Source organism: Neopelma chrysocephalum, unplaced genomic scaffold (genome assembly GCF_003984885.1).
Source record: "Neopelma chrysocephalum unplaced genomic scaffold, ASM398488v2 Primary Assembly neopelma1_63, whole genome shotgun sequence".
Taxonomy (NCBI): Eukaryota; Metazoa; Chordata; class Aves; order Passeriformes; family Pipridae; genus Neopelma; species Neopelma chrysocephalum.
The window spans coordinates 225,307-250,238 of record NW_020897720.1 but is presented as its reverse complement, the minus strand read 5'-3'; the positions used below and the strand labels follow the sequence as shown (position 1 = coordinate 250,238).

The window sequence follows — 24,932 nt, the reverse complement described above, 5'->3', positions numbered from 1 at the left end:
AGATGTTGGGGTGCTGGAGCATGTCCAGAGAGGGGCAATGGAGCGGGGGAAGGGTCAGATGAGAAGCAGCTGAGGGAGCTGGGGGGGCTCAGCCTGGAGAAAAGGAGGCTCAGGGGGGACCTTCTGGCTTTCTGAACCTCCCTGACAGGAGGGTGGAGCCAGGTGGGGTCAAGCTCTGCTCCCAGGGAACAAGAGACAGGACAAGAGGAAACAGTCTCAAGTTGCACCAGGGCAGGTTTAGGTTGAATATTAGGAAAAATTTCTTCACCAGAATGGGTGGTCAGGCACTGGCACAGCTGCCCAGGGCAGTGGTGGGGTCACCATCCCTGGAGGGATTTAAAAGCCATGTAGATGTGGCAGCTGGGGACATGGTTTAGCAGTGGCCTTGGCAGTGCTGGGCTTGATGATCTTAGAGAGCTTTTCCAACCTACATGAGCCCGTGATTCTGTGTGAGGAGGGCAGCATGGCTGGGGCAGATGAGGCTGTGGAACAATACCTGGTGATTCACTCTCTGCATCCAGAGAACCGGAAAGGGCTCTCTAATGTCTCCCACACCTCTCATCACCAGAAGGTTTCATTTGGGATACACTTCAGGTTCTTCAGAGAGAGTAGAATAGATCCTGTTTTTCTCTTGCCCAAGAACACAGCATGTCATGTAACTAATTTAAATAATTTCTTCCTGGTTGAGCCTCATTAGGGACCCAGCATTAAACTGGCCTGATTAGATCGACTAATCGATGCGGGGAAAGGGAAGCTGGTTTCAGCACGCAGGGCAGCAGGGGGGCAGGGCCATGCTGCTCCACTCCCCGGGGACCACCGCTGTCCCCAGCCACCCCACCACAGCCCCACCTCGTCCCCACGGCTGTCCCCTCACCGCTGCCCAGCACCGTGAGTCCCGGTCATGTGCCAGGGGCAGGGATGGTGACTGAACGTCCGACCCGCGTCCTTGACCTGTTTTATCTGGGCTGTCCCAGGCACTGTGCTCCTATCTTTCCTGTGCACGTGTCCCGTTATCAGCAGAAGGGGACAGGCCCCCTGCAATGGTCCTGGTCCCCAGCCTGGTGCCCCGTCCAGTCCCCACAGGGAAGGGGAGTGGGAGCAGAAGGGTGTGGGGGGCAGTGGGGCTCTGGGGGTCCCTGGTGGGGCTGAGACTCTCTGGGTCCCACAGCTCTCATCCCTGGCCCAGAGCAGGCAGTGAGGCCTTGGTGGGGCTGCAGCTGCACCCTGAGACGCCCCGTGCCCACCCTGACCCCTCTGTCCTTCGTTTAACCCCCTGCTCAGCCCCCCCTCGGCTGCACTGTCAGGGGCCCCCCTCCCCACGGGCAGGGACGGGACCCTGCGGGTCAGACCGGACCTTTTCAAATTCGGGCCCCTTGGACCCCACTCACCCAGCCGGGGCCAGGGCAGGGGCAGGGGCAGGGACAGGGAAGTAGCTGGGACAGGGACAGGGACAAGGGCAGAAGCAGGGAAAAGGGCAGGACCAGGAAAAAGGGCAGGGAAAGGGTCAGGGACAGTGGCAGTAGCAGGGATAGGACAGGACTAGGGGCAAGGACAGGGGCAGGGACAAGGACAGAAGGAGGGGCAGTAGCTGGGACAGGGACAGGGGCAGGGACAGGAACAAGGGGCAGGGAAAGGGGCAGTAGCAGGGACAGTGGCAGTAGCTGGGACAGGGACAGGATCAGGGACAAGGACAGCGGCAGCGGCAGGAGCAGGGTCAGGGACATGGACAGCGGCAGAGAGAGGAACAGGGGCAGTAGCCGGGACAGGGACAGGAGCAGGGGCACGAACACGAGCGGGACAGTCGCCGGGGCCGCGCCGGCCGCTCCCTCGAGCCACGCCCCTTTTGACCACGCCTCTTTTGTGGGCGTGTCCCGTAGCCGTGACGCGCCCGCCCCGCCCCTCGGGGGCGTGTCCCGAGCGCTGTCCGTGACGTCAGGGGCGCGGGGTGCGCAGCAGGTGCGGGGCGCGCAGGGCGGAGGTACTGGGGGATTCCTGCGGGGCCGGACGGGGGGTCTGGGACGGGGACACCGGCACGGGGACACCGGCAGGGCTCGGCTGGGCACGGCCGGGCTCCGCTCGGCTCCGTGCGGGGGGAGCTGGCGCGTCTGGGTGGGAGCGGGTCCGGGCGCGGGGGTCGCGCTGGGGCTGAGAAGGATGAGGAGGATGAAGAAGAGGATGAGGAGGGCGAGGAGGAAGGTTCAGGGTGAGCGGCGGGAGCCGCCGCACCCCTGGGAGCCCGCGGTGGGTGACAGCGCTGCGGAGGGGTCGGTGCGGAGGGAGGGGGGGGGAACCAGTGAAGCCCCTCGGGCGCTCCCCCCGCCCCGGCCCGGGGGTCCCTCGCTGTGTGCAGCCCCAGCGAGGCGATTGTTGTCCCGGTTTATGGACAATTCCCAGCTGCCGTGGCGGGGCTGGGGGCTGCCAGCCCTGCCCTGTGCGGGGGGAGCTCGGGAGGGCCCGGGCGGGGCTGTTTGTGCAGCTGGGGGGGGGCAAGGAAGGGCATCTAGAGCAGATGGCCACGGCCCGAGCTAAAACCGGGCTTATTTAGTGCGGGGCAAGACGCGAGCGAGCACTCGCAGTAAAAATAATAATAATAATAACGCCGCATCGTGTGTTTGAAAAGCCTTTATGGTTGTCCTGGATTATACGTTTCCTGTTCCTATAGCTGAGGAGACCTCATTTGGATAATTAAGTGTCGTGGTGAAATAGGAGAACGAGGAAAAGGGGGGTACTCGCCTCCTCTCCTTTGCCACATGGATCTGCCACCCCTTCTGGTGGCGGTGGACAGATCCTCTCTGTGCGGGGTAGTGCCGAGATCTGTCCCAGTCATCCCAGATTCTTGTTTAGATTTATCTGAAAGGGGGGGAAATGTGCTTTTGATACCTTTGCTACGAGACGTGTGTGAACAACCTGATTGTAAATAGGGTAAGTCTGGGTAAGGTAGTAAGTGTGGGTGAGTTAGAATGTCTCTGCTGAGCAGCTGCTTTCTCTTTGTGCTGTGGTAAACACGGGGTTGGGATACGAGATGTGGGAAGTGCTGCTGTGCCAGGAAAGGGGTATTTTTCACCAGTTGCTTTAATAAAAACTGACTCCTCGTAGAAACTTTTGGTGATGATGATAATAATATTACTGCTTCAGATAGACTGATGAGGCTGAGAACACTGATTTTTGCTCAGTGAATTTTATTGATCCTGTTTTAGGGCTTTTTGGGGACAGTCAGGGATTAATGTGGATGTTAGATAATAATCTTCTACTGCGCAGAATAGTGGTTTTACCAAGCCATGAAACTTCTGTAGCACGAACCCTGCCTCTTATTCATGTGCTATAAAGGCCATCTTTGTTAAATACTGATTTGTCATTCCCTGAGTGGTGTGAGAGCTGTAACTGATAATCTGCAGAGGCTCGTGGTTGTCCTTGCTGCAGAGGTCGAAGGGAAGAGGAGAATGTCCTGTAAAGGAGTGGCTCCCACAGGGGTGGAGGCTCTGCACGAGCCGAGCAGACCCTGCCCTGGGGTCAGTCAGAGGAGAGAGCTCCGGTGTTTTGCTGCCGTGTGTCCCCCCTGCCCAGGTCCGTGTTACATTTAAAATTGGCAGTGGTTTGCTGCTCAGAAAAACGGAGGTGTTCTGTGAGTGTAAGCAGAGATGTTCCTGCTCACAGCGTTGCACTGGGATGATGGGAGTACCTGGAGGGCTGTGTGTGCCAGAAGCAGAGGAGCTGCCTGTTCTCAGGGGTATTTCTATGCATGATCAGATGAATATGTTACCTAATTTTTTTCTGTGAGGGCAGAGCTTGTGTAACTCTGGATTTTCAAGAAGCAGGCCTGCATTTCTCCTGTCCCCTGTTTGTGATCTCCCTGTGGCATGGCTGGAAGCTTAGCAGGGCTCCCTGAAAACTTTCTCGTGGGAGCTGAAGCCTTGAATGAGCAGGTTCGTGTGCTGCCGTCAGTATTGATATTTTCTACTCTCATGGTGCGTATTCCGTCTTTCCCAACTTCCTGCTTCTGACCTCAAACCCGGTGGCTCAATGAGTAGAAAATAGCACCGTCATTTCTGGGAACAGGGAAAGATCGGAAGGAGCCGGAGTCATTCAAGCACACGGTCAGTGTTGCCAGGCCTGGCGTCCTGCCGGCAGCAGCTCGGCTTCCCGCAGGCAGCCAGGAGCCTCCCAGGCTGCTCTCCCCAGGTGGGAGGCTGCCTTCTCCAGATTTTTGGGGTGAAGTGCTCGCCCTCACGCCCGTGAAGGGCAGGCAAATGCCGGGTTATCCTCACCCTGTATCCCGGGGAGCATTTCCCAGCTGGGACATAACGACGTGGAAGTGCCACCACCCCACTGCTGTGCTCCAGTGCCTGCCCAGGACTGCAGGGAGCTTCAGGGAATGGACCTCCTTGGAAGTGTCTGGTTGTATTCCTTATGCCAGGCACTGCTGGACAAAAGCTGCTGTTTCTGTCACTTATGTGTCAGAAAGGGATATTTCCCCCCTAAGAATATAACATATTCTTGAGGTATTATTTGGTCTTACCAGCTATTGAGGGCAGTGCCCTGAAGTGTAAAAGCTTTTCAGCCTCTGACAGGGTAAGGCAAAGGATTTCTTGGGTTGGTGACAACTGGTATGGGAGGAACTGGCTTGTGCCCTGTGACAAGCAGCCATTAAAGAGGATTCTTGCACATGCCCTACAGGCAAAGTAAAGCATCCTATTAGAGCAGCAAGTAGGATGTGGAAGAGCAGAAAAAGTGAGAAAACCTAAGGGAGGAAAAAAAAATCTCGTTCTCAATCCACTTTCCAGCCTCTCACGACAATCCTTCTGACTAATGAGATCTCAGGTGTAGAAAATGCCTGTATTTCTGTCCATGCACACACCAGAGTAACCATGCCCTGGGATGTGTGTGCTGCCCTAAAATCTGGGGAGCATCTTCCACTAAATCCACCAGTGTATCAGAGCTGGGGAGGTTACCCTGAAAGAACACTTCTGTTCCATGGCTGGAGTGCTGCCAGAATACCATCTGAATAACATATGAATGTATTATCTGTGCTTATTAATTATCTTGCCAGTCATACTGTTTGTTTCACATTCTCTTCTCAGTGGGACCAACAAAGCTTCTTTCTTTAACTATTATTTGCGGGTCTAGTTAAACCTGACAATCAGATGTTTTCATTGATTTCTTTTTTCGTCTGTTTTGTTTTGGTATTTATTTCACCTTAAAACTGCCAACGCACCACTTGAAGAGCAAACTATAGTCATGTATTTCTGGAATTACCTAAGGCAGCACATTATGCAAAGACTGGAACAAGAGCAGTGCCTGCAAAAGCATTTAAAACCTGAAAACAAGATGTTAATGCTCCTCTCTGTAGTGATTTCTGTTTAAAGGTGCTTTTTGGTGTGTTTTGTACCTGGGTAGAGTCTCACCTGGTGTGTCAGCAACAAGTGCCATGGCTGACACCACCCAAGGGGCTGTGCAGTGGTGTTTTCTGTCATTATAATTATTACTCCCTGGTGTTTAAGTATATGTTCTTAAAACCTTTCATCAAATGTCTGAAAAACTTGACAATTTTTCCCCATGAGGGTGCAGTTCATATAATAACAGTAGCAGGGCAATATATTTTATTATTTTATTATTATTATTATTCTTTACTAACATTTTTATTGTAGGAACTACACTGTGTCAGCTTCATACTTTTCTTCTGCCATGCAGAACATGTAGGTGGACAGTGTGTTGCAAGCAAGAAAACTGGGCAGCAAGTGACGGGTATAGTGTTTCTGAAGAGGTTTGTGTGTTCCTGACAGTTGACAAGACATTGGAATTTGTCTGTAGAGGGAAAATCCTGGTATGCAAACCTGGGTGCATTGGTGAGAGTTCTGTGGAGACAGAGGAGCAAGGATAGATCTGTGACTGTGAAGCTCTACAAAGGACGATTCCTCTGAGGTAAAAACTGCTGTGACTACAGGCCCTTTAAAGCTGATGAAATCCTGGTGTTTGAAACCAAAATCACCTGGAAATGTGCATATCCATCGTGGCTTTGCCAAAAAGACAGGGCAGACAATGGGACTGGAGAGGCAGGACAGTCTGTAGGGACACCAGTGTCAGCCTCAAAGATCAGGTGCACTCTCCACTTGCACACACAGGCAGACTTCAGGCCTCTGGAGGGCTTGGAGGCTCCCAGGAAGAAGGAATACCCGGCTCAGGAACTCAGAAGGTTAAATTCTTGTTCACCCAAACCGCTGTTCACTCCACAGAGCTGCCTGACCTGGTAGCAGCAGAGTTGTTTTGTGTGGGAGATGCCTGGCAGCCACTCGACCAAATGTGAGGAAACACACCTCTTCCCAAGAACCAGGAGTGTCCTGGAGCTCCAGACACCTCTTAAGGCAATGGGTTTGAACAAGGGAGGGGTTTTTAGCTTTTGCTTTGGCAGTACAAAGCTGGGCTCTTCACTTCTGCTCTTCATACAGGCTTTTCACCTGTATTTTATGAAGTAAAGCAGTTTTGAGCACCTTTTGTCAGAAAAGATGGGGGCAGTTCTTGTGCAGTTCCCCTTCAGCTGTTACTCTAGGGGAAGTGTTACTCTGCTGCTGAAGTGGGAGGGCAAACCAGGGAGGAACCTTTTCCTGGAAGCGAACTGAGCAAGAATGGAATCTCTTACAATTTATCCTTAACATACCTTTCATGCAATCACTAAATGGACCTGGCAAATAAGCTGGTAAGAGGGAAACGCAGAGCCAGTGCCATTTAAGAGCCACTTGTGCTCTTTTTTCATTTGGATACTGTTCATATGAAATGTAATTTAAATGCTAGGCTGGTTGCCAGGAGCTGGATTGTTGATGTTAAATGTACTTTCCATTAGAGCTCTGTATTGGAAAACGACTTCCTAGCGCTGCAGGCATTGGAAGGGGTGGGTTACATCAGGGTGCCCCAGTTGTCCTTCTCAGGGTCTGGCCTCTCATCATGCCCTCCATCTTCCCCTGTGTAAAGACCAGCTGAATCAATATCTGCCATACCCAAAACACGACTCCTCCTGACTTCTGGCAGCACAAGGTGTGGTGCTTGTTTTCTGTCCTAAAAAAAAAACCAACTTCTTGCCTTTAAATCCCAAAAATCTGCTAATTGGTTCTGGTGTTCCAGATTGCTGATTTGCTTGTTTGTTTTTTTTTTAACTTACAAATCCCCCATTTGTTTTCATAGGGCTGTTTCTTGCACTGTTCCCTATGCAATAAGAGGTGTTTCTCCCTATTTCATTACCCAGGTTAGACTGTCATCTCTCCAGCGTGCACAGCTCTTGATTTAATGGATTTGCTTGCACTGGAGATTGCATTTGAAGGATCTGACTTGCAGGCTAGCTGTCCCTAGGGGTTGGCATTTCTTTGCAGGTGGGTTAGCAGCTGTAAAAAAATGCAGATGGTAAAACTGTGTAAAATGCAGATGGTTCTTTGCGTTCCCTATTCAAGGTTACAAAGTCAGTGCCAACAGGTAGAAGCAGATTCTTACTGGTCCCCAGTCACTTTGCCATAATTATAGTGGCCATAATTATTCTGACCTCTGAAGAGATGCTTGGGAGTGCCAGCCTTGTACGTGGCCTGTTGGAGGAGGGAAAAGGGTGAAACTGGGTCGTCTTGGCAGGAAGTGAAGACTCTTTGTTTGGGCGCCCCTTGTGCTGACAGAAGAGTTTTCCTTCCATCACGTTCCCTTGTTTTTTCTTCGTTCTTGTTTGTTTTCCTGCACCATGTTACCTCCTGGCCAGGCTGTGCTGCGGGGCTGCGCTGGCAGAATGACGTGGCGGTGGACAACCATCTAAATTAGGCTGCCTGTTTGTTTTGTCCTAGTTTTAGAGGTGGCAACTTGTGGGTGATGAGACATTCCCAGGTTTTCAGAGGTTGATTTTCAGAGACTTGTGGAAGAGTCAGTGAAATGGTGGAAGAGGCTTTTGTCACTTGGATGAGCGACACGTGTGAGGCACATGATGGTCCTGGCTGTGCGTGTGTTGTGACAGGCTCTACAGGAGCTATTCCTACTTGGAACGATCTTGCAGTTACAATTAGTATGAGGCAGCTTGAGCTCTCTGTTTTTTGGCTTGATGGGTGGGAATGGGCTAGGAAAGGGGTGGAAGGCAGCGCTGCTCACTCCAAACCAGACAAACAGTGACACCAGAGGCACAGCGATGGGTGGAAAGATTGCCCAAGGAATGAAGCAGAGTTGAAGCAGAGTGTCCTCAGCTGGGAAGAAAGGCCTGGAGAAAAGAAAAAAAGATAATAAATTCATGAGTGTGCTGGAAGAGGAGAGTCAGGAGCAGTGACTGACTGGTTCTGTAGCAGCTGCCTTGGTTTGCTGGCCTTGTACGAGGCAGTAAGTGTGAAGCAACCAGAAAGAAGGAGGTGTTTTCAAAGCTTAATGATGAAATTTGTTTCTCTAAGGATTGGTTGCCAAAATGGACAGGTTAAATTATATATATATATATATATATATATATATATAGTGTATGCAATGCATTATAGTTGTGTACTTGCACCTTTTGCTAAGCCTTAACCAAAGCCAGGTTACATATGTAGAAAGGCTGATAATCTCACACAGAACTGTGGTTTTTGGCTATTGATACCTCAGTGTTTACATGCACATATAGTGCCATGTGCATTCTCTACATGAGATATTGTACTTCAGTGACTCCTGTTTTGCAGACCTTATGGGTGAGCTCTGGGGTGTGATAAGCAGCTTGTTTAAAAATGAAACCTTTCTGTTGGGTTAGGGGAAATAATGTTTGCTCAGCAGTGTGGAACAAAGGAGTTTGAAGATAGCTTAAGGAAACAATGGTATATTAATGAGCTTACCCCTTAGGAAAACTACTAATGCAGGGAGGGGAGGAAGGAATAGGAACGTGGTTTGCCATTCTTTTTAGCAATTTCTCTGGTGTTAACCACCAGCAGACAGTGCAAATGCTCAGTGACAGTCAAGGAAATCTCTGTTTGCTGGGTTTAGTGCTGAATGAAGTTTAGCACGAGTGAGGCTGTGCAGGGACTGTTGAGTTCAGCACTAGTGAGACTGTCCCAGCTCTTCCTGCTGGACCTCCTGCAGCACCGTGGAAAACAAAGGGCTTTACTGATGGTTGGCTTCGTTCTTTTGAGCTTTGTCTCTGAGAGGTGCTCCTTGGGAAACGCAGAGAAATGAACCCTGATGCAAGCTTGTAGGGGTTGATCCTGGTTGCAGTTCACATGGAATTACTAACTGGGGTGAGAACCCTCAGGAAAGCTTTGGTGATACGTTTGACTAAGAGCTCAGGTGTGTCTCTGCAAAGTATCTGCTTCGTGATTCAGAGCTCTGCCTTGCAAACACATACCCACATGAGTAAATAAGGCTAGAAAGCATGTCATGTCATGTATGAATTCATGAGAGTGACAAAAATCTCAATATCGTCACACAGTTCAAACAGGGCAAGTAGAGATGGGTATATGTGTAGCAGCGACTGACAGTGGAAGTGGGGGACAAGGAAAGATTCTTTGTGAGAACCTGATTTCCACAACTACCTCCTGGGCTTGCTGAACGCCTTGACAAATTCTTCAGGAGTTTTCTCATTCATCACAGACAAATCTCCAGTACAGTGGTTGCTGGAAGTGTTCTTGCTGGACACCTTCTTTTACATCTTGCCTAATCTCGCTTGTGTTACTTTACCCTCAGCTTTGAGGAGGAAAGTTTTTGCCCCAGTGGAATATGCCCTTCTTAATTTGTGTTTTCCACTGTTCTGTTGTTTTTCTGAGGTCTCTGCCCAAGCATCTGTCCAGCTGTTAGCAGGCCCTGGCCAGCTAACAGTTCTTCCCTCAGTCCCTGTCCCATATCAGCAGGCAGAAGCTCAGTTACTGCCTCCACTCCAAACCTGCCTCCTCTTCAGAAACTGTTTTGACATGGAGCTGTTAAACAGAGAGCACCAGTAGTTCTTTATTGTTTCCTGTGCTGCCATTCCCCTGGTTGCTGAAGCCATTGGATTAACTCATTCTGTCCATTTTTCTGAGACTTTCTGCAGAGCTGCTGATGTGCAGTTTTCTTTACTCATCCCCATGGCTGTAGGCACCCAAATACCAATGATATTGAGTGCAGATAAATTAATTGATGCATATGAAGGGATAGAAGGGAAGACTGAATTTCACTGGAAAGGATGGGCTGAGCTGACCATCCTCTTAGGTAGAAGGGCTTTGGAAGACTGAAGGAATCCATGTGCTGGAGCTTGGCAGTGATCATCAAAGCAAGCTGAGCCCAGGGAGTTCTTAAGGTTTATGAAAAAAATCATGCCTTATATATGCCATATATATATATATATACACATATATATGTGCCTAGGGTGCAAACTTGCACTCTTCTGAAGTGGGGAATTACCACGTGCCACCTGCCTGGTTTGGTGCATCCCTAAATTCAGGAGGGTGACTGCTGATCCCTGCCTCCTGCAGTCACCCTGTGGGGCAGGAGGCAGTTTTCCACAAGGCAGGAAGCAGTGCCTTGGGTCTCCCCATGCCAGGAGCAGGCACAGCAGCAGTGCACCAGCTCAGGGAGGCTGAGCAAACCAGGGGGTTGCCTGAGCCATGTCTGGGCACCAAGTGGTTACTCTGCCACGTGCAGTGGTATGGAGTATACACATACACACTCGCTCTGGCCTTGTTCTTCCCTGGGAACTTGCTTTTCAATGCTATTTTGGGATGATTTTCTGGGTTAGATGAACATTAGTGACCCATTATGTCCCAGTTCTGTATTGGTTGCACTGAAGGTCTTGCTGCCTGCCTTCCCAGGCTCCCTGAAGGGAGAATTTCCTTGCTGGAGACTTGGTAGGGGCATTGCATTGCAGAGCAGTGGTTAAAGAGCCTCCAGGTAAATGTATGTTGTACTTGTCTGATTTAAGTGAGCAGTTAAGTGGTCTGGCTGGCCTGGCAGTGGAAAAAAACCCCATAAATAAAATTCCTCTAATCCCTGGCATTGGTTAAGCAGTTAAAAGTCTTGACAGAGACATTAAAAGATATAATCTGCAGGGTACAGCACTGCCTTAGCAGTAAGCTGGGACAACTTTCTGGGGAGGGGCAGGCACTGATCTCTTCTCTGTGGTGACCAGGGACAGGACCCCAGGGAAGGGCTGGAGCTGTGTCAGGGCAGGTTTAGGTTGGATTTCAGGAAAAAGTTCTTCCCCCAGAAGGCGGTGGGGCACTGACCAGGCTCCCCAGGGCAGCGTCACAGCCCCAAGGCTGCCAGAGCTCCAGGAGGGTTTGGACAACACTCTGAGGGACAGGGTGGGATTGTTGGGGTGTCCTGGGCAGGGCCAGGAATTGGACTGGATGATCCTGGTGGGTCCCTTCCAACTCAGCACATTCCGTGATTCTGTGACTGTGCCCGGATCGCAGGGCAGGAGGAGCCTTGGAATGAACTCGGGTGAGTGACATTGCAGCCTTTGAGCCTCCTGGGAGGGACAGCAGCCCTGTGCCCTTGGAGTGGCCCCTGGAGCCGCTGGGGTCGGGCTGTTTCTGGCTCTGTGTGGGAGAGCCCTGTGGTGCTGCAGGAGCAACGTGTAAATAAACAGGGGAGAGCCTCGGGATCCTTCCTTGGGGAGGCACAGCCGGCGCTGGGAGGTGATGAAACAGCGAGCTGTAAACAAACAGCTCCCTCCACACTGCCAGGGCTGCTGCAGCTAAACATAACCCCAGGGGCTGGGCCTGCCTGGCTCCTGCCACGCTGGGCTCCTGAGGCCTTACAAAGGTGAAATTCTTCACTCTGCATCAGCCAGGGCTCGCCTGGGTGTGCTGATGGTCTCCCTGGGCTCAAACCTGGAGTGGGAGCACGCTGCTGAGCAGTCAGGTCAGCCTGACCCTGCTGCTTGCCTTCCCAACACCCATCCAGAGAGGATCCTGCTGGCCAAGCCTCTCCCACTCCATTCCAGCAGCACTGGAGTCTCAATGGAGGCAAATTATACTCCTGGTATTTCTCCCCGTGGCGTGTGGGAGGAGGTGTGCAACAAAGGGGAATTTTGGTGACCTGTCTGCACCCTGTAATAGGGGAAGGAAATGGCAGGGTACAGCTGCTCCAGGCAAGAAGGTTCCTGAACACGTGGTATATTAATATACACTTCTGCTTCTCAGACAGGGAGAAGCTCCAGAAGCCTAATGTAAGAAGTGGTTTGCTTAGTCACGCTGCTGAGAGGTTCATTAAAGTTGTGTTATTGTGACAGTCTTGTCTTTTGATGGCTGTGTCATGAGTAATACATGAGATGGGGTTTATGAGTATCAACTCTCTGAAGTGTCTTTAAGGTTGCTTTTTGAATGAGGCTGAGCCCGAGGCCCTGATTCCTTGTGGCTGCTTAATGACTCAGTTGTGTGTGATTGGGAGAATACACGATGTGCTGGGGCAGTGTCATCAGGAAGTTATTCACATACAGCCTTGCTCCAGAGTGCTGGTCTGGATGCTTTAGTAATTAGCAGAAATGTAATGGACGTTTGTGTTCACTCTTTCTCCTGTTGAGGCTATCAAATATGTCTGGAACAGGCTGCTTTTCTTCTTTAATATTGACAGAAACATGAAGTGATTGCTTCTAAATCTCTCTTAAAAGTGTTGCAATCATTAGTGGAAGCAGAGGATGTTGCTGTGCTGTTGCAAGACTTAGGTCTTGGGGTGAGTAGCTGATGCATGACTGGAAAGCAGCGTCACTCCCATGGAGCTAAACTCATGTCACTTAAAGAAATCACTTCAACTCACTCTCTGCCCCTGTGATAGGGTTAAAAATAAATGTGCTGCCTGACCAGGTATTTTGAGGTCTGTTTCTCACACCACGCAGGGCCTGCTGGAGAGCAGCCTGAAATGGCACTCGCGTGGTCGCGGATGAGCAGGCAAAAGCAAACCCGTTCTCCTGTTTGTTTTCCCTCTGCAGGGCAGACTCTGCATCCCACATGAACTACGATAATCCTCCTCCTTACCCCGGCCCGGGCCCGACTGCCCCGTACCCACCCTATGCACAGCAGCCGGGTGGCCCCCCCGGCCCCTACCCCGGGTATCCCCCCGGGCCGACCGGGCCCTACCAGCCAGGCCAGCCGGGTTACCAAGGATATCCCCAGTACGGATGGCAAAATGCACCTCCACCTCCAGGACCGGTGTACGCCGACGGGCCTAAAAACACAGGTATGTTTGCCTCCTTGCACGAGTGCACATTGACCTTGAAGTCATTTGATTACCAGTGCCTGGCCCTAACCAGGCTGGGGGGGAGGTGGAGACTTGTTTGTGGTTGTGATTCTGTGTACAGCTAGTTTTTGTTTGAAGGAGTGGTTTTTGTTTACAGCCTGTCTTCCTGCTTTTGTTTTGCCATCATGTCTCCGACAGCTCTCTGGTTGTTGGAAGATACTGCTGAACATCCTTAATGCTGGTCCCTAAGGGAATCCCTATGCTGAGGTTGTTACACAGGCTTTCTGCTGGATTTAGGTTTGCCACAAGTCTCATTCCACCTGTCTCTTGGCCGATAAGTTTCAACCAAGGGCTGCACAGTTAAAGCTCGTAATATTCAAATGTACAATTCCTGCTGAATTAGTGGGCATCGGTTTTCTTCAGCCCATCAGTCTCTGTCCAAGTGATCTAATCATTCCTGGGCTTTCCGGTGGTTGATTTTTTTCTGAAGCTGTTATCATTCTGTGGAAAAAACCAGATTTCTGGGGAAGGGAAGGAGGATGATGTACCTTCCCTTGGCAGCTGGCTGGTCCATCTGTGTGCCACGTCCCCTCAATATGGCATGTTGGTGTGCTCTGGCACCCACAGCTCTCGTGGGGCTCACTGCAGTGCTTGCAGCAGGCTCCATTTGTCAGAGGAGGGCTGAGAAGATGATTAAGGGAGTGGAGCTTCTCCTCCTTTATACAAGGAGAAGCTGAGAGAGGTGGGACTCTTCAGTGGATTTGAACAGCGGTGTGGGTCTATCAGGAGCACCCAAATTTAAGCAGTGAACAATCGGTGTGAGTGAATAAGAACCTGAATTGAGTATAAATCATGAGTTCAGCTTTCTCTGTAACAAGAGTGAAAAATCTGCCTTGGAGTAAGAGGCAGCAGCATGGTGCTGCTTCCCACCACTTCCACCACAGGAGCCCTAAGTGTAATCGGGGTTTTCCCTGGGATCTGCACATGATTTTGGGGTGGCTAAGAGACATTTCTCAGTACTGGGCAGGGGAAAAACTCCTAGTCTCCCATGTTGAACATCTTTGTTAAGTGCCAGTGTTGCTTTGCTGCTACAGCCACAAAAAGGGCAGAAGCTGAAGGGAGACTGGGGTTCGAGCCAGGTCTGTTGCCTTGGAGGCTTGAAGGATCTCATATCAAACTGGATCAGGGAACTGGTGCTACTGAATGTCCTCTGCTCTGCCCAAAAACCTGTGGAGCAGCACAAAGGACTAGACTGGGAAATTGGAGAGAAGTAGCCAAGTGTTTGGGTGTGTCTTTCCCTGAGAGTCCAGGCTTGTGCTGCAGGAGGGGTGGTTTTGTTGTTAAACCTGAGCAAACACAACTGCAGTTCTGCAGAAACAGTACTCTAACCCACAAACCAAAGATCTTCTGGTAAGTCTTGGCCTTGAACTGCTTTCCTGTAGCCATGGGTGGTCTCTGAACCCACCTTCGGAGCCTCTAATTTGCACTGCTTTTGCTGAAGTGGATGTAAAAAAATCATAGAATCATAGAATGGTTTGGGTTGGAAGGGACTTAAAGCTCATCTTGTTCCAACCCCTGCCGTGGGCAGGGACACCTTCCACTAGCCCAGGTTGCTCCAAGCCCCATCCAACCTGGCCTTGGACAATTCCAGGGATGGGGCAGCCACAGCTTCTCTGGGCAACCTGTGCCAGGGCCTCCCCACCCTCACAGGGAAGAATTTCTTCCCCATATCCCACCTAACCCTGCCCTCTGGCAGTGGGAAACCATTCCCCCTTGTCCTATCCCTCCAGGCCCTTGTCCCCAGTCCCTCTCCAGCTCTCCTGGAGCCCCTTTAGGCCCTGGAAGGGGCTCTCAGGTCTCCCTGGAGCCTTCTCCAGGTGAACCCCCTCAGCTCTCCCAGCCTGGCTCCAGAGCAGAGGGGCTCCAGCCCTTGGAGCATCTCCATGGCCTCCTCTGGACTCTCTCCAGCAGCTCCACGTCCTTGTGCTGTTGTTCCCCAGGGGTGGAGGCAGCTCTGCAGGGGGGTCTCACCTGAGGGGTTGAGGGGCAGAATCCCCCCCTCCCCTGCTGCCCACGCTGTGGGATCAGCCCAGGGCACATGGCTGGGGCAAACTGAGCTTCTCATCCACCAGCACCCCCACGTCCTTCTCAGGGCTGCTCTCAATCCCTTCTCTGTCCAGCCTGTGTTTGTGCTTGGGACTGCCCTGACCCAGGTGCAGGACCTTGCACTTGGCTGTGTTGGACTTCACGAGGTTCACACAGACCCACCTCTCCGGCCTGTCCAGGTCCCTCTGGATGGCACATGTTTGCTTTACACACCTTTATTAATGTGTGCAAAATAAAGTCAGGGCTGTAACTTCATGTTTGTCTGCAAAAGCTTTTTCTTGATTCTCCTGTTAAACACCCTTTCCCCTCCCCTTTGCTCCTTTTTGGCCAGTCTGTCAAACTGGAACCTGATCTTTGTCCTGTGAAGTGTAAGAGAGCTTTCAATAAGGCTTTGTGTAGGGATCGCCTCCAGGAGTATCTGATTTAAATGGATGTCCCTAAAAAAGCTGACTTTTTGAAAATCTGTTCCACTAGTGCTGTATATCTGTTGGTGTGGCTGAACCTCTAATATAAAAAATTGACGTCTGAATTTAATCAAGTCACTGCAGTCTGCCTTGTTGGTCTGGCGTGATTTCATGTGGCTTGTCAGTTCCTGTGGTGTTTCCAAACACTTATCTGGGAAGAGCTGCTGTGTGGATGCTTTCCTTCCAGAGCAGATGTTTTGCTCTCCTAGATGACTTTGCTTAATTTAATGAATTAAGCTACTCCAAGTAGTACATCAGTATTTCTGAACCAAACGTACGTCCACATTGAAAACTAAGAGGTTTGCTATACTTTAGATTTGATGCTTTTCATAAAAATTGTGGTTATACATTAAGACTTAGTGGTGGTGGCCATGTGACTCCCTTGTGTCACAGCACTGTGGGAGAGTGAGATCACATCAGCTGGTGTTCCTTGGTCCCTTCTCCCAGCGGGGTTGGAGCCCAGTGTGTCCAAGCTGGCACCCCTCAAGGTCACCCCAGCTACCTCAACTCTGCAGGGCATGAAAGGCCTCAAAGCTTATGTTTCTTCTCCAGGGGAAGGAGCAGTGAGCTGTAAAGTCTGGGTGACTTGCTGAGGTGGCACAGAAGACCTCGTGGCCATGGGTTTGGGTTTTGGTTTTGCTCTTTGGGTATCTGGCTTTTGGGCTTGCCCAGGTTACCTATACCAAAGTCTCCACAGAAAGCCCACTTCTTACCTCTTGCAAGGGCTGACAACTGACTTGGCTGTTGTTTGTTGGAAGTAAACAACTTGACCTTTACCTTTAGAGCTGATAATTTATATGCTGAGCCTGAGGGACGTTATCCTTAAGGGTGTCTGATTCGGCCTCCTCGCGCTGTGAACTGACGTGCTGATCTCTGTCTGCAGTGTTTCTGCTGTCCATCCACACAGAGTCCATCCAGGTATGAGTTCCTGGAATACAGTAGACATGCCACACAGTGCTTTCTGAGGGTAGAGGGAATCCTCCTGCACCAGAACAACACCAGGAAACACACAGCTTTAGGAGCACAGTGTAAGGACCAGCACCTTCCTGAGCAGCAGGGCTTGCTTAGGAGGAAGAAAATCTCTCATTCCACGAAGTATCTCCTTTCCTCAGCAGTATTTTCATTATTTGTTATCAACTGGCATAAGGAAACCGCAGCAACTGCTGACTGGTCAGCTGGTACTTTCCTGTCTGTGTAAATTTTAGAGGTGAAGTGTAACGCTGCTGATAATGACACTCTTTAAAAAGAAGTGGAAGGAGCCAAAGTCCGAAGTGACACACTAATTTGGAAAGCCCGAGCTGATGTTAGCAATCTGTCCAGCTTCGTTTCTCCCCCGCCCTCCCTGTTGATAGGTACCAGTGTGATGGATGAGGCTGCTCCCTGCTGTGCCAAAGGGAGCCAGGCTCTGTCAGCAGGCACTGAGGGCAAACAGAGCTCAGTATTGCATCTGACCTATTGGACACACAGGGTGGAAATCTTATTTCTGGAGGTTGATTACTTGTAGCAAAGCCGGCTGCGATAAGAGTAATAGTCACAGAGATGCTGTCTGCCTCCTAATGTTTGGCCAGCTGCAAGAATAAACAGGTCACCTAGATACAGTCACTGCCTGCTGCCAGAGGGGTGGATTTTTCCTCTTTACCTGTCTCAGTGTGGAAAGGAGGGGATCCAGATCACTTTGATTAGGCTCTCTGGTGCCTTTCAGTGGTTACCCCTTCACATCTCCAACCCTGCTCAGCTGAGCCTTCCCCAGCAGAAGTTAATTTGGAGGGCAGCAGGAGCAGTTCCAGCAGGATTTCCCTCTTGTCTGTTGACCCTTTCCAAGCAGTCTGTTGGAGCATTTAGTTTAACTGTTCCTGTACCTTCAGGACCTGTAACTTCAGATGCTGGAGTCCTGCCAAAAAAAATAAGTCTCACTTGGCAGTTGTCCTCTTCTCTGCTTCTCATTCTGTACCGTGCCTTAAAACCCAGCATTCTCTCTCCTCCAGGATTGCTGTATCATCCCTCCCTCTGTCCCTGGCTGCACAAACAGCAGGGGCTGTTGGCTGGCAGTGCAGTTCTAGGGCTGATGTCTCACCTCACCTTCACTGCTTTTCACCCCCGGGGAGGGGGTAATCTGATAAAACACTGGTGCAAAGAAAATTATTCCCAGTTCAGGTCCGGTATCTGAAAACATGCTGCAGACAAACTGGCCTGAGGAGGCCAAGGCTGGCTCCATTGTGGGCTGAATTTAACGAGGCTGCTGTTCCAGACAGTCCTCATCAGCTGGGCTCCAGGCTGGGTGAGGAGCAAATCCTGCACAGTCTTTTCCAAGCGCTGCACAGACTGTGGTGCTCGAGCCCTGGGACTGCGCAAGGAGAGTCTTTTTGCCCTGCTCACTGTGGCATGTCCCCCTTGCTTTAGTACTGGACTTTGTCCCTCCTTCTGTTTGTCACCCAGAAAACTCTTGCAAAATCCTTAGGTCTGTGCTGTGTAAATGCCTCCAAGCCAGGTCTTGTTTAACTCTAGGACTGATGCTGTTTTTCAGTGTAAACACTGCCTGAGGCTGAGGACTGTGCTGTTCTTAGCCCTGCAGTTGATTAGGTTGAAAACATCTCCTTGCTTTAACAGTAAATTAGGATTTTACTGATTTTAAAAAAAATGTTCGAGGAAGCTCTCAAATTCTGTAGTTTTGGGAGATGTCTCTCATCTGTCATAGTCCAAAGGAACGCTGAAAAGTCTGAAGCCTAAATTATTATACTTCTGAACTGAGGGGAAGCTTGTTCCTCATATGACATGTTTCCTGTGAACTTTCTAACCTCTGTGCTGGGGTTTACAGTGCTTTGGAGAGCTGGCTGGCATCCTGCAGAGACCTGAGTGAGTACTCACTACAGAAGGTGTGCTGATGTCCTGTAAGGAGTGCCCGTAGCCCTGCTTTTTAGAGATGTTGAATCCTTCCTGGGCCCATCAACACACCATAAATGCTCATTGGAAGTACTTCCATTGTCTCAGGGATCTCTTAATACCATCCCTGTGTGCTCAGGTGAGGAAACTCAACCCCTTTCCAGCTCTGAGCTCAGCTGAAGGAAAATCATCTGCACAGTTGCTGCTGAGTCCTGTCCCGTGCATTGTGTGAGAGGGAAACAACGTCAGCCAGTGCAACATTGGTTCTGGAAAGTGCCCTCTTGGCACAGCTGCACAGCGATTTCCCCGAAATGTGGGGCTTATTCAGCTCCCTGAAGGCTGAAACAGCTCTCCAGGGTGACTGTAAGAGCCACTCAGACTTACGGGAATGGGAAGGCAGGAATTTTCTTAACCTGCTGGACATCAGCACGCGGCCACGGAAGGGGGCAGGTCCAATACCTGGATGGGTAGTTGTAGATCAGTTGTTTCTGCTTGAGCCAGGCTGAAAACAGGGCTGGGTGAGCAGCAGCTGTCTGGTGGCAGAGGGGATTTGCAGGTGGAACTGTCTGTGCTCACTGGCAGTTTGCTCTCGTGACACTTGGTTTCTGCTCAGGAGGCTCTGGCAGGAGCAGTTGGTGTTTGGAGCTGGGGGTTGTGAAACTTGCTTTGAGAGCTTTGGAAGATTTTTGTTTGAAAGTGGGCTATTGTATTTCCATCTGGCTGTGGTATCTGTTTCAGGAGTGTGCTAAGGTATTTCCTGAAATCTGAGTGTGGTGTTGGTGGAGACTGTGAGCACAGTGAAAGCCTCTGGGCAGGAAGGAGTTGGGGGGCCGAGAAATTACAGGCCTGAAGCTGTTAAGCATGAGCAAATACCCCCAGAGAGGAGAAAGAACAATGAAATGCCTTCCTTGCCAAGGGAATTGGATCTCATCTGTGCCCAGGCTGTGCCCTGGAGTTCTAATGGGCAAGAGAGGAGGCCTGGGGTGGATAAAACTTTAGTCCCTGTTCCCCAGCCCTGCAGTCTCTTCTTCTGCACTTGCTGTCTGTGTGTGGGGTTTATTCCAGGAGATGTGTCTGTCTGGGAGGTCAGGGCTTGGAGTTCCTTCCTCCCGCAGCGCTGGGTCTGCAAACCCAGAGAGTGCCCCTGGAAGAGGGGCTCAGGGACACTTGATTTCCTGTCACTGCTGCATCCCTTGGGTGCATTTGTGCTGGCTTTCCTTTCTCTGCCCTCCCTCCTGAACAAAAAAGCTTTCCAAGGGCTTGTGTCAATGGTGTTGTTTTAAGCAGTTTTAAGCAAGACTTACTGGCTGGCTGGAGAAGTGAAAACAAAGCTCTCAGTACAGAAGTGGTTTGTGATAAAACCTCCTTAAGTGACAAGTGGGAAAAGGCTTATGGGTCCCTTCTCTGCTGTGTGCTCCCTCCCAGACGAGGCTGTGGTGTTAAGTAATGCTCCTGCTCTGACCAGCTGTTACCATGGCAAACAGCCACTCAGATACCACGGGAAGGGTTTTTGGTCTGCAGTGGCAGTGGCTGGTAACTCCTTGCTGCTGCCTCCTCTGGTGTGCTCCAGACCCTGGGATGGGATGGGCTGGGCTGGGATGGGCTGGCTCTGGCATCAAAGCCCTTGTGCTGCAATCCTTGTAGACCCAGTGAAGCACTGCAGTAAAGGGGCACTGCAGTTTAAGGTCATAATTTTAGTTTATACCAAACCAGGTGAAAAGTACAGCTCATTCCTTTCCCTCATGGAGCTAATGATTAACGTATCAATTAGGCATGAGAAGAAACAAAATGTGTATGCTTAAGATAAAGCAGACTGTACATGAAATGAGAATGTATTGTAGTATTTGTTTTAAAAACAAAGTGGGAGTTATTTGCACTGGATTGTGCAGGCCAGTGCTGTGTGATTACAGGGAGTGCTACCATTTCGGGGTGATTCATTGTGGTCTAGGCTCTTTAAGGCTGATTAGAAGGTGGGAGGGTGTTCTCAGCTTATACCCTCTCCCATCCTGTTTTAGAAAAAGCAATGGAAGCATCAAAACTTGAGGCTAGAACTGAGTGCTGTCTAGTGCCTCTGAGAGAAATCACCCTCATTTTGCATCTTTGGGACCACCAGGTCCAAAGGGTTGATGGGATTCTGCTCATAGTGGTGAGGACCCTGTGTGCCTGGAGATGGTTGGAGTGCCTGGCTTTGGGCAAAAGGGAGGTTCAGAGCAGCTGATGGAGTCCCCAGTACAGCTCCCCACAGCAAACTGGGTGGCTTTAGCTTGCAGGCACTTGGGCTTCTGACAGGAATCACACAAAACCTGCAGTTCCCTTTGCTGGCAGATTTTGGATGGGGTTTTGTTGGCAAAGCTATTCCAGTAGGAAACCTGATCTCTGTCAGTGGAATCCTGCTGGTTACAGCGAGTTGGGAAGCCATGGGGTGACTTGCATCAGTAACATGTAGTGCAAGACTTCCCAACAAAATGATTTTGGGAGGTTTGGGGTGCTGCTACGCTGTCCCTTCTTGTGCTGTTGACAGGGGATCCTCTGTGTTTATAGGGCACTCCTGCATGGGCTGAGGGAGGGTGTGAAGGTGCTGCCACATGCTTTTGATATCCTTGGGTACTTGTGTCACTGTGTTGGTGCTCTGAAGCCAACATTCAGGTGCAGTGTCCAAAATGAGCAGGTTGGTGTAGGATGTCTCCAGCCGAGTGAGAGGCTGGGCTGGGAGCAGTTCATCCAGCCTGCCTTGGAGCTGGTTTTTACCCTGTGCACTCTGGTAGCTGTAGGTGAACAGTGGACCACCCTTCACCCGCTCTGCTCCTCTCCTGTCCTGTCTTCTGCAAGCCCCACACCCAAGGGGTTGAAGAGAAAAGCTCTTTAGTATTAATTCTCTATAACTGTGGTTAAAGTCTCTCTGGCAATTGGTGTGGGACATGCAGCTCCTGAAGCATTGATGAGGCTTCGGAGAAAGCTTTATTAAACACAAATTGAGAGGGATGTGTGGTTGTTTCTATTCAGAGTCTTGCCCAGATGCTCTCCAAGTCTGAAAGCTTCCAGTGTTGATGGTGTGTGCTCTCAGAGCACAGCAGTGGTTGCACCAGCTCCCCCTCGAGACTTGCTCTCTCTGGAGAGGAGCTCTGCACTGGAAGGCAGAGACTTGTATTTCAGGTGTTGTCTTTGAGGCATTCCTTGAACTTGAGAGGTGAGTGGGTTGGGTAAAGTACCACAGCCCCCCTCCATGGAGAAAAACACAGCTTTTTTGCAGATGCTTATGCCACAACGTGCTGCTGGTTTAAATGACTTCCAGCTTTTAGCAGAAGAGAGGGAATGAACACGGTCTCTTTTCAGTGCTGTTCCACTGTTTCTGACAGAAAGGCACAACCCAAACTTACCGTGAGTCCTGGGAAGGTGCTGACACGGCTGCTGTCCCCTGCCCTGTCCCAGTCCTGCCCCCAGCTGTGCCTGTGCCTTGGCCAGCTCAGGGCAGCCCTTTCCAGCACAAGCCACAGCAGAGGTGCTGGAGGGCTGGCAGGGCAGGGGAGTGATGCCCATGGATGCTGTGACCCACTTGTGCAGAGAGGCAGCGTCCAACACGAGTCAGCTGAGCCGCCGTGGTGAGAGCACCCGGCTCCCACTGCACAGCCCTGAGCCTGGAAAAGCCATTTCCTTTAATATTTCAGCAGGTGTTTCATAACAGCACTTTGTACACGCCTTGGACATGCTTTGTCGGCATGTCCCTGACACTTGGCTGTAGCTTAAAACTTCTAATGGATTAATCATAAATACTTCAGGCCAATGCTCTGGTGTGCCTGCAGTCCTGGACAGCTGATGGTAACTGGCACAGGGCAGCCTCCTTCTGCTGTGTGGGTCTGGATGTCTCTGGACACTGGGACCCTCGGTTTTGGGTATGGCTGTGTGGGTCTGGATGTCTCTGGGCAGTGAGACCCTCAGTTTTGGACATGGCAGTGCTCTGGCAGCAACAATCCAGCTCCCCATGGCTCGGAGGTGGGACAGCTTGAACAGCAGCTGGCAGCCAGCTGGAAGCCAGGGCTGCCTCAGGGCTCCAGCACAGGGATGTCACCATCTTGCACAGGGCTCTCGGAGCATTTGGGGTGTGTTTTCCCTCCACTCTTTGTAACAGGACCTTCTCAGAGCAAACAAAGGCACCAAAGAGCTGCTTGTTCAGAGCTCCTGGATCCACCAGGGAAAAAAAAAAGCCCGGGCTGAGCCCCTGGGTCACCTCCCCAAGGAGAACAGGCAGTGGGCTGTGCCTGCACAGCAGATGCCCCCTCTGTTATTCCCGTTGATGAGAGGGAGACTGCCTGGGGCTGGGGCACAGGCTGGACCCGAGGGCAGACATTTGGGGGTGCTGGGCTGTCCCTCTCTCTTCCCCACCTGGTGCTGTCAGGGTCATTGTCCCCATGGCTCTGCAGAGCTGGAGCAGTGACAGGGGAATGCTTTCCTGAGCACAAAGCAGGCCCATGGGAGGGCCAGGCTCGTGCCACGAGCTGTCTCCTGCCACCACCGTGTGTGCAGGCTGGACTCCTGCGTGGGGGCACGTTTTCTGTGCAGACCACAACAAACAGACCCGAGGAAGTTGTCAGGAAGGCGAATCACCTGCCTGCCCTCAGACTGCCAAAGCTCTGGGTGTGAAAGCCCAGGCTCAGTGAGGAGGAACCAAAGGTGAACTGCTCCTCTGTCCGGAATGGGCCTCAGGGCCTGGCACAAAGAGCAGGCAGCACGCTGGCCTCGGGTAGGAGACCCCTCCATCCAAACCTGAGGCTCCCTCCTGTGTGCTCAGGCAGCTGGCAGAGTGTAGGAAATCCCAGTGGACTGCTGGGAGCCTCCAGGGAGCCCTGGGGGGGGGGGGGGGGAGGCCGGGGGCGCGGGCTGCCCCGGCGGGGACACCCAGGGGGGTTGGGCACTCGCCCCTTGGCCAGCGGGGTGTCCCAGCACTGCCACCTCCTGAGCTGTGCCTCGGGTGCAGGAAGGACAGAGCTGGAGCAAGGGCTGCTCATCCAGGGGGAGGAGGCAGCTCTGTGTGTGTGGCGGGGCTGGAGCAGAGTCAGGCAGCAGCTCCTCGCTCCAGTCCGGAGGCGCTCGCAGCTGGGGAGGGTGGCACCTCCTGGGAAAACTCTGCCTGGCCCTTGTTCCTCTCGGTGGTTGCCTTAACCACAAAATCTGAACTTCCAAAGGCACCGTGCAAACGATGCAGCAAAGGCAGACACTGGACTAAAGATTGCAGGGCTCTTACTAACATCTATGGAGAACTGCTGCCCCCCAAAAAATCACCCGACTTAAGGAGAAAAGTGACTTTTAATTCAATGCCAGATCTTAAACAGTGCACCTGTGAACTGTCAGGAAACAAGGCAGCAAGCTCCAGGGGTGCTGTGTTAACACAAACACCCCCTCAACTGCATTCCATCCTGCATAACCCATCCCTTCTGCAGGATCTCGTAGTCCACAAAAGACCACTATCACCAAGCTTTTAGACACCATGGAGCAGTGGCATCTCAGGCCGGAAACAATTTTTAAGGGGGGAGTCACTCAGCAGATGCAGCTGTCCAAACTGATTTGGAAGATGCAGATCTGTCCTCCCCCAAGTCCATTTAAACAAACCCTTTTTTAACTTTCTTTGAAAATGTCTGTTGTGATAGTCCTTCTTGCAGCATGCTGTGACACAAGAAATAGTTAATAACAATACAAACAGAGAAAGCAAAATTTCAAACTAATAAAAAAAAATGAGATGTGAAGGAGCAAGATTCAGGATGGGAACAGTTCCAGGCGTGGAGAAAAGCATACGGCAATTGGCAGGACTTTATTATATGGACCTTACAGTTATCATATGGACTTTACTGTTATTAGTGTGACTGACCCGGCCCCTCTGTGCCCCTCTGTGCCCGCAGTGTACGTCGTGGAGGAGCGGCAGAGGGACGACACGGGCGAGAGCGCCTGCCTGACAGCCTGCTGGACCGCGCTGTGCTGCTGCTGCCTCTGGGACATGCTGACCTGAGCCCCCGCCGCCCGCAGAGCGCTATGCAGCCTCCCCACTCCTGCCCCCCGACTTCTCTTTCTGTTACTGTAATCAACTGCTCTGCTTTGCACAGCCAAGAGGTTCCCGTCTGTCCGTCCTAGCGCCTTGTCGGGGGTGGGGGGGGGTGCGACTCCTTTATTTTAGTAAAGGAAAAGGAGAAAAAAAAAAAGATCCCTTTTTAACATTTCTAAGACTTTTGTTGTAACTTTGAAGAATGTGCTGATGGTGTATTTCAGCCAAAGGCATTCTGATGAAATGTATATTTACCAGTTGAGATTTTCCTAGCCCTAGAGACGAAGACGTACGCAATAATTAAAGCCAACAGTTGATTTTCTTCGCTA

The 24,932-nt window shown here is 51.2% G+C and overlaps 1 protein-coding gene across 4 annotated transcripts; it reads left to right on the top strand.

The window, feature by feature from the left end:
- The first annotated feature begins 590 nt into the window (after positions 1-590).
- On the top strand, positions 591-24,932 carry CYSTM1 (cysteine rich transmembrane module containing 1). Of its 4 annotated transcripts, XM_027682434.1 has the most exons (5): positions 591-594; positions 5,849-5,854; positions 8,907-8,909; positions 12,875-13,122; positions 24,464-24,932. In XM_027682434.1, exons 4-5 carry the CDS (start codon positions 12,894-12,896, stop codon positions 24,568-24,570), a joined length of 336 nt encoding a protein of 111 aa, XP_027538235.1. In that variant the 5' UTR covers positions 591-594; positions 5,849-5,854; positions 8,907-8,909; positions 12,875-12,893; the 3' UTR covers positions 24,571-24,932. The 4 variants fall into 4 exon arrangements, with proteins under 4 accessions (XP_027538235.1, XP_027538233.1, XP_027538234.1 ...); XM_027682432.1 differs by lacking the exons at positions 591-594; positions 5,849-5,854; positions 8,907-8,909 and adding an exon at positions 1,863-1,956; XM_027682433.1 differs by lacking the exons at positions 591-594; positions 5,849-5,854; positions 8,907-8,909 and adding an exon at positions 1,908-1,978.

What these genes read in the sequence shown, in the direction of transcription:
- CYSTM1 (XM_027682434.1), top strand. Translation starts at nt 12,894, where the DNA reads ATGAACTACGATAATCCTCCTCCTTACCCCGGCCCGGGCCCGACTGCC. An exon ending in CGACGGGCCTAAAAACACAG is followed by an intron (nt 13,123 to 24,463) that starts GTATGTTTGCCT and finishes CTGTGCCCGCAG; the next exon opens with TGTACGTCGTGGAGGAGCGG.